This window comes from Emys orbicularis, chromosome 11 (assembly GCF_028017835.1).
Source record: "Emys orbicularis isolate rEmyOrb1 chromosome 11, rEmyOrb1.hap1, whole genome shotgun sequence".
Classification (NCBI taxonomy): domain Eukaryota; kingdom Metazoa; phylum Chordata; order Testudines; family Emydidae; genus Emys; species Emys orbicularis.
This window is the reverse complement of record NC_088693.1, coordinates 56,206,699-56,226,054: the sequence shown is the minus strand read 5'-3', so window position 1 is coordinate 56,226,054 and position 19,356 is coordinate 56,206,699. Positions and strand designations below refer to the sequence as shown.

General features: G+C 42.9%; 1 protein-coding gene across 1 annotated transcript in view; it reads left to right on the top strand.

Moving 5' to 3' along the window:
* ANKRD44 (ankyrin repeat domain 44) overlaps window positions 1–19,356 on the top strand; it is a 214,491-nt gene that overhangs the window by 96,928 nt on the left and 98,207 nt on the right. The window contains exon 3 of the mRNA XM_065413045.1: window positions 11,309–11,387. Coding sequence (XP_065269117.1) covers window positions 11,309–11,387 — 79 coding nt within the window. The remainder of the gene's footprint in view (window positions 1–11,308; window positions 11,388–19,356) is intronic.

The window sequence follows — 19,356 nt, the reverse complement described above, 5'->3', positions numbered from 1 at the left end:
GCTATTTCTAGCCATGTGACAGGAAGCGTTGGCACTGCTTGTTAGTGATGGGTTTTTTCCCGATCATTTTTGGTTAATAGTAAAAATATTGAAAGAGTTAAAATGTAAATACAAAGTAAAAATATGATTTGACTGCTCTCACAGTGAGCTTTAAGAATTTCTAAAGTCATATGTGATGTTTCAGAGCCCACAGCAGAAGAGCTATTAGCATGGCAGAACAAAATGGGACATGGGAAACTATGAAAAATCAGTGATACCTAACAATAGTAAACTGTCAAAGCAGCATGAGAGTTGTCCTTATCTAAGGAAATAGAATATTAACCTTGGGAAAAGACTTCAGAGCAAATCATAAATTAGAAGAACAAATTATGTAACCTAGCAATATAAACAATATCTTTCCTAGCCTGGAAGTGTGCGTTTAAAAAATAAAAGACTCTGAGGTCTGGATGATACTTCTGTAATTGGGACTTTTATTTTGTAACCAAGAAAAATTTGTAACTGTTTGGCTTAGAACGGCTTGTTTGTTTTTAGTTCATTTTGCCAAGATAGAGGTCAGAGTGACCGCTCTGTGTTTCTCACTGGTCGTCATGGGGAACAAGATACTGCTTTTACATCTTGATGGCAATGATCCTTTTTATCTAGAGGGCAGTATTTGCCAATGATACCCTGGCCATAAAAAACGCATAAGTTCTAAGCTGTACCAGCTTCGACTGCTGGCTTTGCAAAACCGCCAGGCCCTAAATTATGTGTTAGCTTCACGGGGCGGGGTATGTGCCCTTATTAAAAAACAATGTTGTACCTATGTCCCAGAGTTTTCACAACATATTAACAAGCATATCTTGTCAGCTGAACAGGCCTTGAACCAGTGAAAGGCCCAAGAAGGGGAACCCACTATTTTTAATTCCCTTTGGGGTTGGTTACCTGGTCTAAGAGGACTAGGGGAAGGCATTGTTTGCATCTTGCTCACAGGTGTTGTGATATGTTTTGTCCTTTTCCTTTTGCTCGCTTGCTGTAAAGTGCTCATATGTAAGATTTGTACCTCCCATTCCCCAGAGGTTCCTTTATATTCTCTCATTAATAATCCCAATTGCATGGAGCTTAATCGCATTTTGTCTTTAAAGTATGAGAAAACTCTGCCAAAGGTTTGTTGAGTGTTCTCAAAAAAAAAATTGTTGGTGTCACTAGGCATAGCTACCAGGTAACTCAGGGAAGTGAAAGGCCATAAGTGCCAATGAAACTCCCTTGCTCTGGGTCTAAGTGAACCACAGTGACTCCATCTTGTAAACTTTCACCTACTTCTATGCTAACTGCTTACATGCTGAAGCAGAAATGTACTGGTCAGCTTTTTTTTAGCAGACAGCTGCTGTTTTGCTCGCACTAACAAAAACGTAGTAATAAGACGGGGGAAAACTGCTGCACAGGCCTTGCAAGGCCAAAAAATAAGCATGTAAATAAAAAAGTTTCTAACATGCACAATGTGTACCTGCTGTAACTGTTATCTTAAAAAAAAAAAAAGTATAAAAAAAAACCAAAACAAAAGCTTGCACAGAAACAGCTTAAAATATAAAATAAAACACTTGCTTGTATGTGCTGCGCTTGATTTAAGACATGTTGGTCTCCTAGTGCCTATTCAAAGCTCTTAAATAAAGTTGGTTTGCTTCTCCACACCTGGTGTAATTATTGGCGTGAAGCACACCGGGCAACAAACCTCGCTGTTTGCCTCCTCGGGCCCTTTGGCCGGCAACACTTCTTATCACTAAACATTTGACTGTTTTTACCCAGAGGTGGGTCTGCAGGCAATTTTCACTGGCCTACAGCTCAGGGAATAGGGATTTTGATTGGAATCCCTGTGTCTTAGTTTTATAGACCAACGGTACTATGAAACCACTGATCTAGCTGCAGGCAGGTATTTTTAATACTTACCCTTTATACATGGAAATATAAATGTAATTTTGTTTGTTTTTTAATTTGGAGAAGAAGGCGGGGACAGCTTTGACATTTTTTTTTCTTTCATTCTCTCTTCCCTAAAAGCTTTTTGACCCTCCCTCTAGTGATGGCCCTGTACACAGTGTGAACCAGTGGTGGGCATTTGAAACCTATGCAGTTGTTTAGGGCTTCCCTCATCCAGGATTCTAGCCCACCAGGCAGAAGAGCAGGTCAATTTTTTTCAGAGAAAAACGGCTTTTCAAGTGAAACAAAGTAACTTATGGAAAATTTTCATCTAGGTTTAAATCTTCCACTTCAAAAAGATAAAGAACAAAAAGTGTGTGGTTTTTGAAAACTGAAAAACTTCTTTGTTTTTCCCTCTTCCCCTTTTTCTTTTTTCCTTTTTTTCTTTATGCCAGGGAGAGAGAGAGAGAGTGTGTGTGTGTGTGTGTGTGTGTGTGTGTGTGTGTGTGTGTGTGTGTCTAGGAGGGGAATGAACCAAAATTGTGTTTTGTTTTAATTTTTGTTGAAAAAGGTGACAAATTCTGAAAAAAATTCTTCCAGAAGTTTTATCATGTTTGAACTTGTTAATGGAAAATATATAGCATTTTTCACCAGCTCTACCAGTCAAAGCACCATCTGCATGTACTATTTATTTAAACTCCTAAGCCCCTTTGCTGGGATATTTGTTACAGTTAATCTACGTAGGGATTTATTAATAACTTGGGTTGGGATTTTCAAAGGCGCATAAGGGAAGTAGTCGCTCAAATCACATTGACTTTCGTTAGGAGAGCTTGCTGACATACCTCTACATTATTGGACCAGCTTCTGTTTGTGAGAGAGACATGCGTTCGAGCTACACGGGAGCTGTTCTTCAGGTCTGGAAGAACAACACTGCATACCGCCCCATTATTCTCCACTTTCACCTTCCATTAAAAAAAATAAAAATAAATAAAGTCTCTTGCAGTCATTTTATGAAGATCTACACAAGTGTTTTTTGAAGTGGAGTGGTTGAGAAGGACTAGCTTGAAGGATGGGGTACAAATTAAAATGCGTAGGCAGTGTGCAGATGCAACTGGTTTCATTTTCCTTAAAGTAGCATTGCCAACATGAAGTGCTCAAAGTTTGAGAGTCAAGCCCCCCAAAATCATCATCATTTATTACAAAATCCTAAAATAAAAAAAATACTAATTTTCGGATGCTTTTTATTTGCCTTCTGTTTATTGAGCTTAGAGTACTCATGTCATGCTTTCAAGTTTTAGTCTGCAACCATGAAAGCTAGAAACTTAAATACATTTGCATGAATTTGGGATGATACCAATGTACACCGCTACAAACGAGGATTAGTAGCCCAAATTGAGAAGCTACAGTTTCCTAGCCTGAGATTATGTATAGAAAGAGAACCAGCAGCAAAACAATATTGAGCACTTTTGCTTACCTTATATAATCCACATAGTCATAACAGATCAAGAATTCATCCAAAATAATGAAGATACTTATTATACATAGGACTTAATATTCTCCAGTGCAATGTCTTACTCTATAAGTATTAGACTAAAGGTATTTTAAGTATAATACCAAAACCCATAAGCATGACCCTTACTAGGAGTCAACAGAGTAAGGTAGAGATATTTGAAAAATCATTTTGAAGATTTAATACAATTTAATATATGGTATTTCCATTTTCAGTGAGAAAAAGCTGTGTTCTTTTCATGAAGTCACATTTGTGTATTGATGATTGATTGATTAATAAAAATATTATTTAAAAGACTTAATTTGGCCCCTACAGAACCTCAGAATCACTGAGACTCTTAGACAAGTGATCTGCAAGCCACATATCTTCCTCAAATCCCATTTTATCTAAGAAGAGGGATGAGTCACTTATATTTAACAGAAACTGCACATGACCTTTTCTGTAACAGTGACAAAATAACCACTCTAACTAGCAAGCGCAGCCGTTCTAGGCTAGTAACCACACTTTATATAAGTATCTTGTCATTTCACAACATGTCCTTGTTTGATTGAAAAATCCAGTTTTTCCTGTATTTTGCTCAATGATGGCATTCTCAGAATAGGCCTGGAATTTGTTAATACATTACACTGCCACTTCTGTAAATGAATACGACTTGAGCACACTTGCATTTAGCTAGAATTATTTGTGCATATATGGATCCTGAAAAGTCTAGTACTGGAATAGAAATACTCCACATGTAGTTTGAAGTGTGATTATAAAATGCCACTTGCCACTGCTGTTATAACTATAAAGGGAAGGGTAACAGCTCTCCTGTGTACAGTACTATAAAATCCCTCCTGGACAGAGACTCCAAAATCCTTTTACCTGTAAAGGGTTAAGAAGCTCGGGTAACCTGGCTGACACCTGACCCAAAGGACCAATAAGGGGACAAGATACTTTCAAATCTTGGGGGGGGGGAAAGGCTTTTGTTTGTGCTCTTTGTTTTGGTTGTTGTTCGCTCTTGGGACTGAGAGGGACCAGACATCAATCCAGGTTCTCCACATCTTTCTAAACAAGTCTCTCCTATTTCAAACTTGTAAGTAAATAGCCAGGCAAGGCGTGTTAGTTTTCCTTTGTTTTCTCAACTTGTAAATGTACCTTTTACTAGAGTTTTTATCTTTGTTTGCTGTACTTTGAACCTAAAACTAGAGGGGAGTCCTCTGAGCTTTTTAAGTTTGATTACCCTGTAAAGTTATTTTCCATACTGATTTTACAGAGATGATTTTTACCTTTTTCTTTAATTAAAAGCCTTCTTTTTAAGAACCTGATTGATTTTTCCTTGTTTTAGATCCAAGGGGGTTGGATCTGTATTCACCAGGAGTTGGTGGAAGAAAGGAGGGGGATGGTCAATTTCTCCTTGTTTTAAGATCCAAGGGGTTTGGATCTGTATTCACCAGGTAATTGGTGAAAGGTTTCTCAAGGCTTCCCAGGGAAGGGAATTAGCTTTGAAAATGGTGGCAGCGGACCAGATCTAAGCTGGTAGTTAAGCTTAGAAGTCTTCATGCAGGCCCCCACAGTTGTACCCTAAAGTTCAAAGTGGGGATACAGCCTTGACAACTGCACATATCTCTTTCTTGTGTTTTCTGTTGTGCACCTTGTTCACTGACATAAGCAAGCTACTGTTGGGACTTTGGGGTCAATATATCAGGGGAAACTGCATTGTGCATGCAGTTGGGAGACAGGAGGTCTGGATTTATTGCTGTAACTGCTACTGACTTGCTAGTGACTTTGGGCAAGTTGCTTAGGGCTTGTCTATATGGTGCGGCAGTGCACACCAGAGGGGTATAAATTGTAGAGTGCTCAAGTGTTGCACTCTAACTGCCTCGGTACTCCCTGCTAACGTGCTCTAAAAGTGAGTGTTACTGTAGTACTGTTTCAAGCAGGATTACCTTACCGCACCATGTAGACAAGCCTGTCAATTCTTTGTGCTTCAGTTTGCCCATCTGAAAGCAGGGGATAGTACACCTCTACCCCGATATAACGCTGTCCTCGGGAGCCAAAAAATCTTACTGCGTTATAGATGAAACCGCATTATATCGAACTTGCTTTAATCCCCTGGAGTGCGCAGCCCCGCCCCCCTGGAGCGCTGCTTTACCGCGTTATATCCGAATTCATGTTATATCGGGTTGTGTTATATCGGGGTAGAGGTGTATTCACAAATCTCTGTAAAATACTCTGAGCCCCATGGAAGGAAAAGTGCTACAAAAACCCTACGTTGTTATCCTTATCGCTTGTGTAAGTGCAAAATTATTCTACCTCATAGGGTATCCACAAAATCACCAGTTAAGGACCCAGTCATGCAAATCTTGACTTTTGGGTGTAGGCCTGAATGTCTATACTGCAGTTTTATAGCCCTGTGAGTCCAAGTCAGCTGACCGGGGCCAGCAGTGGCATGCCAAGGGTCTTTGATTGCAGTGTAAACTTACCTAGGGGGTTAAGATTAGTAGGTTTTGATTCAGGAAACCTGTATGGGTGGTTATGGCTGTTGAAAATGCAGAGAGCAGAAATAACACAAGTTGACTTTCATATGCCAGCTGGTGCTCCTGGTTAGGCATTTGGATTTGTTTTGTAAATTGCACAGTTTAACAGAGGAATCACTGAAGGAAAATAAATATTGAAGAGAAAGAGATATTGTTTTTACAAAATAAACTTTTTTGACCATAGCTACTTTTTAAATAGCCCAGGAGCTAAACCGGCTCAATTGCTCTTTCCTCTTACTAGCTCCTAATCAGTTGCCTACGGTATGTTGGATTGAGATTCACTTACTCATCAGATGGGTCTAACAAATCTTTATTAAGGCAAAACACTCACCAAGTGGTGATCAGTTACTTACAAGTGAGGAGCTCATCAGGATGATCTCATCACAGTTGCCTTCCAGTCTGGATAATACACCTTCAACCCCCTTTTGTTACACAGATTTATTTATAACTTTTTTTCATATCTTTTCTTATACATATGTATTAGTCTCTAATTTCCATGTCAACTCTCCTCCTGTCAGTACAGGTTTAGTTTTAGTTCAGACTGGTCTTTTCTAGCTTTTTTAGTTACTTTATCTTGTCTTTTCTTTTTCTCACAAACATGATTACGCTGCAATTTCTTACACATAGATTCATAGATTCTGGGACTGGAAGGGACCTCGAGAGGTCATCGAGTCCAGTCCCCTGCCCTCATGGCAGGACCAAATACTGTCAAGACCATCCCTGATAGACATTTATCTAACCTACTCTTAAATATCTCCAGAGATGGAGATTCCACAACCTCCCTAGGCAATTTATTCCAGTGTTTAACCACCCTGACAGTTAGGAACTTTTTCCATGCGCAGCACTAAACGATTGCTCTGCAATTTTGTGCACATGTGCAGTTCTATTTATGCTCACGCTGTCAAATGTTATCAGAGCAGACTCTTAAAATTCTTCTAGCAGGCCTAAGTGTGCCTTTGCTCCCAACACCCTATATTATTTTTTCTGAAGTAAAATTGCACCTGAATTATTCTATCAACACTACCACCCACTTTGTGAACTGTCCCTTCTATGTCAATACATTCCTGTCTCTTAGCAATTGTAAGTGTGGCTTAAATTGTGTTAAATAAGTTGAAGGTTCTTTCTGTGTGACTGTTTCCATTACATTTGAGTCAATTTCTGTTCTAGTCATTGATATGTATCCAATATGATGTAATTTAGTCTGCCTTGTAAATTGACCCTGGCTAATTTGGAGAAAGTGTGAATCCCTAAAACTTTTTAGCTCTGATTCTGTTCTTCTCTCCATTAACATCAGTGGCATTTCTCCTGATTGACATTGGTGTAAGCAGGGCTGGCTCTAGGATTTTTGCAGCCCCAAGCAAAAACAATTTTGGCCGCCCCTCCCCCCCCCATTTTTTTCTTACCCCTACCCCCGGCCCCGCCTCAACTCCGCCCCTTCCCCAAATCCCCAGCCCTGCCTCCCCCCCCCCAGGCTCTCAAGCCTAGGAGGGAGGGGGAGAAGCGGCGCACGTGCCGCGGCCACTCAGAGTCTCCCCCTCCCTCCCAGGCTCTCAAACCTGGGAGGGAGGGTGAGCAGCGGCACGCGAATCATCTGTTTCACGCGCCGCGGCCGCTCGGGATCTCCTCCTCCCTCCCAGGCTCTCAAGCCTGGGAGGGAGGAGGAGCAGCGGCGCACGAATCAGCTGTTTTGTGCGCCGCGGCCGCTCGGGATCTCCCCCTCCCTCCCAGGTTTGAGAGCCTGGGAGGGAGGGCGAGCAGCGGCGCGTGAGCGGCAGCAGCGGAGGTGAGCTAGGGCGGCCGGGGCACATTTTTAGGGGTGGCAGGGGCGGCATTCTGGCGCCGGCCATGCCGCCCCTAAAAATGTGCCGCCCCAAGCACCAGGTTGTTTTGCTGGTTCCTAGAGCCGGCCCTGGGTGTAAGTGAGAGGAGAATCAGACCTGGCAATTGGTTAAGTATTATTCTGATTTTAATTGTGCTAAGCACTATTTTGAATGTATTACATTGGTCTCTGTGGCTCAACCAATTCAAATGGCCAAAAATGAAGGCAGACATTAGTTTTCCATTACATCTTCATTTACACTTTCAGTAGATGCACATGCTCTTTTGTGAACCAAGGCAACAAATTAATTCATTTTTGAAGGGGGAATGTTTACCTCACTTTCAGTAACTTGTCTTAGCCATCGTGTAACATATCTATTTTCTTGTTCCTTTAAGTACTGTATTTGAAACATGCCTTATTATTTGTCTTACCATTGTGTCCAATGTTCCTTTCACTATCTCCTCTTGCTTCTTTGTTTCCTTTAAATGTTTATATGAACTTAGTTACTGCCAAACCTTTTACAGATTGAAATAATGCTTTCTTTAGACTCTCTCTCTCTCTCTCTATTTGTAGCCTTCAGTGTTTAGACCTCATTGATTTTTCACTGTTCTACCATCATGTCAAAATTATGTCTGTGGTTGAACTTATCTCTCTGTGCGTAGGCTCAGCACAAAGACTGGGCACCATTTAATTGGCGGATGGTCTTTGTGTGGTCTGTGAACACAAGGAGTGAATTTCATTGTATGTGCATATGCCCTAGTTCCTCTTGTTTTCTTTGTTATGCTTTTTGTAGCATAAACAGGAACCTGGGAGTGATCCTCTGACTGACCTACTTATATACATACTCAGCTACAGATGTAATAGTCAGGCTTCTTCAGAAGTAACCCAATAAATGATCACTCTCTGGAGGGTTGGGTTTTTTTTTTTTTTTTGCCTTTTACTAGAGATTATTTCAGTCTATCTTCTTCAGTTATAACTTGCATCAGCATGAGCCCTGTTTTGTTGTTGGGTGCTCAATTGTGACAGGTGGAGGAAGATTTATTTTCTCATCAGGAAACGTAGAAATCAGGCTTAAAAACAACCAAACCACTAAAAAAACATTTTTTGTTTTGTTTAAAACCGGATTCTGCTGCTATTGAAGTCCTCTCTCAATGACTTTGGTGTCTGCGGATCAGATGGATAGACATTGCTCTGCTTGGTTGGTGCTTTTATTTTTAGGACCGTATGAATTGATCATATCAGATGATCCACTAAATATCTTGTTGGCTCAAAATGTTACGTCAAAACAAGTCACAGGCACAAAATTCCACTTTCCTGTTGCACCTTTTTTTCTGACAGCCAAGTCCCCATTAAGTTTTGAATTATTGTAAAATGTTCCTTATAAGCCATCAATCAATTAACGGGATTGTTTTGGATACTTGCTTGAACTTGCATCACCAATACCCCATTTCACATCCCTCTGTTCTCGTATCAAGCCTTGTATATGGTCACAAGGTGGTACTATAAAGCTTAGAGTTGACAGATGCAAGAACTGTTGCTAATATTGCACCAAAACCAAGAGAGATTCTACAGTGCAATGCATTAATTTAAAAAAAAATAATAATGCACTGAAAACATTTCTATTTTTGTTCAGGATTTTGACCAGTCTTTGTTTTATGATTTTGTATGAATTGTACAGTCTTAGGAGAGAAGCATGAAGTAATCCTTATGAGTATTATGGTGCACTATCCCCAGCAAACACTTGCCCTGCCAATGCAAACTGAAGCATAATATATTACATCATAGAAAATGTTACTGAATAAACTATGTAGATCCAGATTTTCAAAAATGCTCAGCACTCTGTTGTTCTCAGCAGGTGCTGCTGAGTAGTGAGCATGTTAGAAAATCTGGCCACTTACTTAGGTGCCTTAATAGGCACTGAGGTTTCTTGAGAATTCTGGCCTACAAGTGCATAGAGTGGTGGTATTTTTGAAGTGAAAAACTAGAAATTTTTAATACTATTATACCTTCCCCACCAGGTGAGAAAGGGAGATTGTGAGAAAATCTTTCCTCCATCAGTGTGGCTGTGTTTGAGTAGTCTGTCTTCAAGTGTTTTACAGTATTTTAGATTTTTAAAAAGTAATTCTAAGGCTTTGTAATAATATATACATATGAGAGACTTAAACACCCTCCCACCCATAACTCACCCTGTCCATCAGTGGCTCCTAGGCTTGCAGTGCTTGTGTATAGTGTAACCTGGGGAAACATTTTTCATTGTTCAGAAGAAAAAAGATTCTGCAGCATCGATTTGTTAGTGTTTACAGAACATTTTGAAGATGGTCCGAATAACCCACAAATGATGATCCTAAAGGCATTCTGCAACAGCTGTTTACTTGACAGAGGTCTGGGGTATGTCCGTGGAGTGGGGTGGGAATATAAATGGGGCTTTTCCATTGCTTTGATTTGTTGGCTGGTGAGTTACTTTGTTACCTGTATATGAATATTTAATGCTGGGTGGTCCTGTTATTGTAGGTTTTATTAACTGACAGCGCACTTAGATCTCTTTGTATGGCTGTTTTTTAATGTTGTTTGGCTCTAAATATAAATAAACATATGAAGTGCACGATAACTGTAATAACACTCAGTACTTATCTGGTTAGAACTGTTACCTGCTCTTCTGATTTTATTGTGAGTCTTGTAATATTTGGTGGATTTTTTTCTTAAAGCTCTAGACCTTGGATTCATGAGACTACAAAAGAATTTTGGCTTTCATTTTTAAATTACAGAAGTTTCTAGCCTTCCTGGTTGCAGAGATAAGCTTGAAAACGTGAACCCTAAAGGTTCAAAAGCCAGAAGGCAAACAAAAAGAACTTCAAATATGTTACTTTAAAAATCTCTTTGTGTTTAAACCAATCTCAAGATTTTTGGAGGGAAGCCTGACTGAAGATTTTTGAATGCTTGGGCTTGGCAATATCGGACTAGACTGTGCCAGACTTCTCTATTTTGAGTCAACGACTTACTGATGAACAGTTTATGAAAGGCTGCATGTATTTGGATTACCTTTGCAGAGAAAGGGCATTCTATCTATAATGACCTTGTGAACTGTTCCATTCCTTTCTCAAAAGTATTTATTTTTAGAGCCTTGTGCTGTGTTGTTCAATCAAATTGCATCACAAAGGCTGATGTCCAGAAGGATTTGAATTATAACAGCAAAGCAGCAAACATTTCAAAAAGGGCCTAACTGAGGACAATGTTTTCCCTCATGCATAACTGTTTCTCCAGGGTTGGGAGGAAGAGAGGTACAGATAAGATACAAATTACATTCACTATATATGTGAAAAAGAATACCCAGAAAAGGATAGTTTCTGTGCCATGCTTGATGGAAAAAATATAGCATGTAAGGTGTGGATTGTTAAAGACAAATGCCTGGTTCAGAACTTTTTGTTCATTCTTTACTGGTTGAGTCCCATCTTTCTAATATGAGAAACTGGTAAAAAATCAAATATTAGCTAAAGCTTAATGACACTTTAGCATTAGCTCTTACCAGTATTGACCATACCTTATAGCTGTGCAATCTTTGCTGTTTTACAGGATGGTGAGAAACGCACCCCGCTTCATGTTGCGGCTTTTCTGGGGGATGCAGAGATCATTGAGCTCCTCATTTTGTCAGGTAATGTGAAGACTGAATTGGTCATCAACAGAGAAGCCAATGTTACAAACTACAGTGAATGCCCAAGGGAGGCATCTTTAACTTATGCAGTGAAATGTGGGCCCTGTCCATCTCTGTGTTCCAAGGAGCATTATGCTGTTTGCAGGATAAGAGAACCAGTTTAAATTGCTTGCTATAGTTACATAACATATACTCTGAGAATAACACAATGAACCAAAACTACAAATTGTTACCAATTTGCAGTGGGTTAAAACGATTTGATATTTGTGGATTCAGAAAACAAGTTTAGCACATCCTTAAGACCATCCCTATTTAGCGAAGGACTTATGTGTTAACTCCTGATGTCTCCAGTGGGATTAATCACATGCTTAAGTTTTTTGCTACATAGTGATTGATGGATCCCTATCCATGTATATATAGTGTATGAGGGGTGATTCAGGAGGGGAATGTCAATCTCTCCTTGCATTGTTGTGCAATGTAAAGACTGAGACAGGGTATTGAGCACTGGACTGTGAATTTTCATCCCAGTGGTTGACACTGCCTACTTCTGTGACCTCTGACAAGACACTTAACCTTCTCTGTATTGGTTTCCAATTTGCAGCAGGAACATAATACCCACCTACCTTGTGTAGAGGCATTGTGATAAATAATTAATAGTGCTTCAATACTACTTTGAAAATGAAAAGCATGATTGATAGTTGTCGGAATAAAAAGTAGAGTTGGCACCTCACAAGAAGTGTAGAAGATCATGGCTAACTCCTGGATGTGCCTGCAAATGTCCAAAGGTCATGTGTTTCTAAACCAGATTGTTAAGAGTAAGGCTTATTGCACTACAGTAGACTGACTGAGGGTGAGGAAGAAGCTACAAGTTGAAAGAGTAAGGAGCACATATTTAAAATATAACTGTGCTGTAATAGGAAATACATTTATCAACATCCTTGATGTGGTAAGAATTGAGTGCAGGCGTACATCTGATTGTCAAGCTCTTGAGATTCTGTAGCATTAAACAGCTACTGCTATGTGTGACGTAGTCTAGAGATTGAATCACATTATTGCACATATACACACACTGTATTATAAAAAGTAATTATTTAATTGCTAATTTGTCTTCTGAAGAGCAAACCTCAAATGAAGTTTTGGTTGTTCAGATGAGCAAATTTGAAGGTTTACCTTGAATCTCTCTAGTTAAGAATTTGGGCTTTAAATCTCACAAGAAAAAGCTCTGCTGCAAAATTTCCAACACTTTTGCTGTTCTGGTAGGGAAGGAAATCTCACAGAAAGGGGCTGTTCACAGTAATATAGCATTTCTACTTGTGACCAAATGCAGTATATGAAGAGATTATCAAAAATTAAAAGTGAGGTTTGGGAAGATAGTTGAATTTATTACAATCTGGAAAAAAATTGTTTTAGTTTGGGGTAAGAGTGCAAATTGGCTAAGATTTTATCTGAGTATGGTTTGCCAGATGGTAGCTTTCTTCCCCCAACTGAATGGAATATGGCAGTGGTTCTCAAACTTTTGTCCTGGTGACCCCTTTCACATAGCAAGCCTCTGAGTGTGACCCCCCCCCCTTATAAATTAAAAACACTTTTTAATATATTTAACACCATTATAAATGCTGGATGCAAAACAGGGTTTGGGGTGCAGGCTGACAGCTCGTGACCCCCCATATAATAACCTTGCGACCCCCTGTGGGGTCCTGACCCCCAGTTTGAGAACTCCTGCAATATGGCATCAGACCATTGTTGTTGTAATTGAGTCTAGCACTCTGCATCTGACTGCTGTTACTAATCCAAAACAATAAAACTATTTTCAGATCGGATTCATGTAATGAATATGGTATTAGTTCTGTGACGGATAAATGACTTGGGAATATCAACGTTTGTAACAATAAACTGCAGCTTAATCAAACACCACTGCATTAGTGGTATTTATGGAATAAGCAATATCTGTCAAGATTCCTACTGACATTTACACCATCTGTTCGAAATTCCTATTCTGGCTTACTTGATGCCCCAGTTATCAGTGATATGTACATCTTTAAATGCAACAGTACTGTAACAAAGCTCTTCCATTTAAATTTTGATGTTGCTGTTCTCCCACCAGACGTAAGTTGTACAGACAGCTTGTAAGCGGAGTTTGTTGTCCAAAAAAAATGGTTGGAGAAAGCAAAAAAGGGATTCAACTTAACGAGAAAGTTATGCACAATCCCTCTGTCCATCATATATTTAGAAACCATGGGTTAGCCAATTGCCTTAGTCAAGGATCTTTAATTTGAGACTTACATTTTCACATGTGATCATCCAGTATGTCATTGATCCCAGCAGAAAAACGTGAGTGAATATTACATTGACAGACTAAGCTTGGATGGTTTCTCCAATACATTAGACACAAGCATGCCTTTCTTCAACAGGAGGTAAAGACTAATTACCTTCATTTTGACATGTGGTAGTACAGCATGTAGCCATTGTCATGTCTTGTTATTGTGAATTGTCAGCATATGAGCAGGATGCAGAGGCATTATCTTTTCAAGGATTGCAAGTAGCAGCACAAGGAAGATTTCTATGAATGAATAGATGAGGTAGCTCTGACCCGTATCTCCCAAGAATTCCTGTAGCATCTCTAGTGCATTACCTAGTGAAGATGTGGCCTTGCTGTGGAAAATACATTTCATTTCTTGATTTCCAATGTGTTCCTTATGTGGGAAAGAATATCTCCATGCTCTTATAGGCAATATGAATTCAAATAAGTTACCAGCCAAACCTCATCCACTGGCTCTAGTATTTGTCTGGAGGATAGGATAAAATGCAGGTGATGCGCCCAACTCTGTGAAATATCCAACTGGGGGTTAAACAAAGAGAAACTAGCTCATAATTTAAGGTTTTAATGATTAGCCTTCATGCCAGCAAGGGTTCAGTTTGATTTGACTTAGTGGAGCACTATTAACACTAAGGGTATGTCTACACTACGAGAGTAGTTCGATTTTACTTAAATCGAATATGTGGAATCGATATTACAAAGTCGAACGTGTGTGTCCACACTAAGGACAGTAATTCGACTTTGTGAGTCCACACTAACGGGGCAAGCGTCGACATTGGAAGCGGTGCACTGTGGGCAGCTATCTCACAGTTCCCGCAGTCCCCGCTGCCCATTGGAATTCTGGGTCGAGCCCCCAATGCCTTCTGGGGCAAAAAATGTGTCGAGGGTGGTTTTGGGTAACTGTCGTCATCCAACCGTCACCACTGCCCTCCCTCCCTGAAAGCGCCGGTGGGAAATCAGTTCGCGCACTTTTCTGGTCAGTGACAGCCCGAACGCCACAGCACTGCGAGCATGGAGCCCGCTGCGACCATTGCTGCAGTTATGGCCGTTGTCAACACCTCGCAGCTTATCATCCACCTTTCCCAGAGGCAGATGCTGAGAAATCGGGCGAGGAGGCTACGGCAGCGCGGTGAGGACCTGAAGTCTGAGAGTGGCACAGACCTGTCACAAAGCACGGGACCCCGCGCCGAGGACATCATGGTGGCATTGGGTCATGTTGATGTTGTGGAACGGCGATTCTGGGCCTGGGAAACAAGCACGGACTGGTGGGACCGCATAGTGCTGCAGGTCTGGGATGAATCACAGTGGCTGTGAAACTTTCGCATGTGTAAGGGAACTTTCCTTGAACTTTGTGAGTTGCTGTCCCCTGCCCTGAAGCGCAAGGACACCCAGATGCGAGCAGCCCTGACTGTCCAGAAGCGAGTGGCCATAGCCCTCTGGAAGCTTGCAATGCCGGACAGCTACCGGTCAGTTGCGAACCACTTTGGCGTGGGCAAATCTACCGTGGGGGTTGTTGTGATGCAAGTAGCCAACGCAATCGTTGAGCTACTGCTCTCAAAGGTAGTGACCCTGGGAAACGTGGAGGTCATCATAGATGGCTTCGCCGCGATGGGATTCCCAAACTGCGGTGGGGCTATAGATGGAACTCACATCCCTATCCTGGGACCGGACCACCAGGCCAGCCAGTACATTAACCGAAAGGGCTACTTTTCAATGGTGCTGCAAGCACTGGTGGACCATAGAGGACGTTTTACAAACATCAACGTCGGATGGCCGGGCAAGGTTCATGACGCTCGTGCTTTCAGGAACTCTGGTCTGTTTAGACGGCTGCAGGAAGGTATTTACTTCCCGGACCACAAAATAAGTCTTGGGGATGTGGAGATGCCTATAGTCATCCTCGGGGACCCAGCCTACCCGCTAATGCCCTGGCTCATGAAGCCCTATACAGGCGCCCTAGACACTGAAAAAGAACTCTTCAACTACCGGCTGAGCAAGTGCAGAATGGTGGTGGAGTGTGCTTTTGGACGTCTCAAGGGGAGATGGAGAACCTTACTGACTCGCTCTGATCTCAGCGAAACCAATATCCCCATTGTTATTGCAGCTTGCTGTGTGCTCCACAATCTCTGTGAGAGCAAGGGGGAGACCTTTATGGCAGGGTGGGAGGTTGAGGCAAATAGCCTGGCTGCTGATTATGCCCAGCCAGACAGCTGGGCGATTAGAAGAGCCCAGCGGGACGCGCTGTGCATCCGGGAGGCTTTGAAAGCTAGGTTCCTGAGTGAGCAGGGTAACCTGTGACTATTAAGTTTGTTTACAGAGAAGCTGAACCTGCCCCCGTTTCTTTACCCAGTAAATGTTCACTATCCTCTCCAGTTACATACCCCATTCACCACGTTCCCCCCCTTCCAACACACGTTTAAAAATAAAATCACTTGAAATTTGTTAATGAACACCGTTTTCTTTATTACTGTTTTCGCGGGAAAGTGTTGAACCTGGGACGCAGACTGTGGTGGGGAGCGGGTGTAGTGTAGTGATGCAAAGGACGCTTCTAAACTCCAGGAATGACAGGCTCTGCACTGGTGGACTGGTTGTTTCAACGGAGCCTGCCACCCCTCCTGTTCGGGACTCTGTGTGTGGGGGCTATGTGACTTTGTGGCAGGGGGAGGACGGTTACAGATCCCCTGCTGTGTGGCTCTGTGATCCAGGATAAGGACCGCTGCATAAGATCTCTAACCGCCCTCCCCCGCCACATAGCCAACCCCCCCACCCCCAGAACATGAAAACCACCTCCCAGACTGACCAGGGTAACTAGTGAATGCAATCTGTGTGTGCCCTGCTGCTGAACCTGCCCCCGCGTCTGTACCCTGGTAAAGGTGACTGTCCTGTCCAATTACCAACCCCCTTCCCCCCCTTCAAACAGACTCTCCTGTAAAAGAACATGATGGAAACAGTAATTAACAGAAACGTATTTTTTATTAGCAACTACACATGAAACTGGGGGATGAAACTGGGACGGGGGCTTGGGTGAGGCGGGAAGGAAAGGACTTATCAAATTTTGGGGAATGAGAGCCTTCTGGTACTTGAGCAGTCTGCAGGGGTGGAGTGAGAGTTTTCACGGACTCTGCCGCCCCTCCTTCTTGGGACTTTGGGTGAGGGGGGTATGGGACTTTGTGGCGGGGGAGGGCGGTTAGAGATAGACTGCAGCGGGGCTCTGTCCTCCTGCCTCCGGTCCTGCAGAACATCCACAAGGCGCCGGAGCGTGTCCGTTTGCTCCCTCATTAGTCCAAGCAGCGTTTGAGTCGCCTGCTGGTCTTCCTGCCGCCACCTCTCCTCCCGTTCCATGTGTGATCGGTGCATTTGGGACAAGTTCTCCCTCCACTGGGTCTGCTGGGCTGCCTGGGCTCGGGAGCAGCCCATAAGTTCCGAGAACATGTCCTCCCGTGTCCTCTTCTTCCTACGCCTAATCTGCGCTAGCCTCTGGGACTGTGATGCCAGGGTATTTCGGGAGACAGTCGCAGCTGTGGGATGGTAAAAAGGGAGTGAATTCCTCAGAAAGATAAATTTTTGGTTGAACAAAGAACAGTCTTTCTCTGTGAACAAGACCATGCACAGCACCTATCACATGCGCACTCAGGACAACGTCGAATTTTCGGCCTTCGCATTCAGTGCCTGGGGTCTTGCAGTGCAGATCAGACAAGCGGGACAGGACAGCAGAATTTGGGTAACAGGCTGACATGGTAAGCCGTAGACTTGTGGCTGCTTAAAACTTTAATAATAGCACTGGCCTCCTTTCACGTTCAAAGCAATGCCAGTCCCTGCTGCCAGCAATCCGGCAAGCATGAACTCTGCCCCGTCCCACCCCCTCGCGGCTGTCCCAGGGAAAGATCCCTGTATGCTGCTCCTCTCCCGCCTCCACCGCGTGGCTCTAAACCGCCGGTTACAGTTCTGTAAAGGAACAGGCAAGCAGTCCCAATACTAACATTCCCCTACCTAATTCAAAGCAGGTCACCATGAGCGACATCACTCTGATGAGGATTTCAGAGACGGAGAAAGAACGGATGCTTCGGGAAAGCCTGCAAAGACCAGGGCCGTATGCCGCCATGCTCTGCAAGGCTATGATCCCCGAGTATTTGCTTGTCTCCTGGCGCGGAAATGTTTCCTACCACGGAGGACCCAATAAGGCCACTCTCCCCAGGAACCTGATGCAAAGGCTTTCCAACTACCTCCAGGAGAGCTTCGTGGAGATGTCCCAGGAGGATTTCTGCTCTATCCCCGGACATATAGACTGGATTTTACTGTAGCTGCACTGGCAGGGACTAAACAGTAGAGCGCCTAGGGCAAAACAATCATGCTAAACCGGACATTGTTAGATTTTTTTTTTTCAGTAGTTGCACTGCCAAGGACTGAAACGTGAAGCGCCTAGGGCAAAGTAATCATGAAAAAGCCATTGTTAATATTGTTAATATTCCTGTTCTGTTAAAAATAAATGTTTACATGTTTAAAACACTTACTGACTGATCCTTCCCCTGATTCTGTGTCCGGGTTAACGCCTGGGGACGGTTGGTAGGGGATCTCTGTAAGGGTGATGAAGAGATCCTGGCTGTCGGGGAAATCAGCGTTGTAAGCGTTGTCGACTGCCTCGTCCTCCTCATCTCCTTCCTCATCTTCCCCGTCCGCTAACAACTCCGAGGAACCGGACGTCGACAATATCCCATCCTCAGAGTCCACGGTCAGTGGTGGGGTAGTGGTGGCGGCCGCACCTAGGATGGAATGCAGTGCCTCGTAGAAACGGGATGTCTGGGGCTGGGATCCGGAGCGTCCGTTTGCCTCTTTGGTCTTCTGGTAGCCTTGTCTCAGCTCCTTGATTTTCACGCGGCACTGCGTTGCATCCCGGCTGTATCCTCTCTCTGCCATGGCTTTAGAGATCTTCTCGTAGATCTTTGCATTCCGTCTTTTCGATCGCAGCTCGGAAAGCACAGACTCATCGCCCCACACAGCGATGAGATCCAAGACTTCCCGATCAGTCCATGCTGGGGCCCTCTTTCTATTCTGAGATTGCACGGCCATCTCTGCTGGAGAGCTCTGCATCGTTGCCAGTGCTGCTGAGCTCGCCATGATGTCCAAACAGGAAATGAGATTCAAACTGCCCAGACAGGAAAAGGAATTCAAATTTTCCCGGGGCTTTTCCTGTGTGGCTGGTCAGAGCATCCGAGCTCGGACTGCTGTCCAGAGCGTCAACAGAGTGGTGCACTGTGGGATAGCTCCCGGAGCTATTAGCGTCGATTTCCATCCACACCTAGCCTAATTCGACATGGCCATGTCGAATTTAGCGCTACTCCCCTCGTTGGGGCGGAGTCGAATTTAAGAGACCTCTATGTCGAACTAAATAGCTTCGTGGTGTGGACGGGTGCAGAGTTAATTCGAGGTAACGGTGCTAAATTCGACATAAACTCCTAGTGTAGACCAGGCCTAATACTTACATTCCCAGGGCTTGAGTCAGAGCTAATTCTGTATGTGGTATGTTCTACCTCTTCATCTCATTTTAGTCTCTGAAGTATCATTATTCACACGACATACCAGTACTTGTACCCACTTGGAAGAGACAAGGTCTTTGTAAATTTCTGTGATGTAGTGATCTGCCAGGACTAGCCAAGC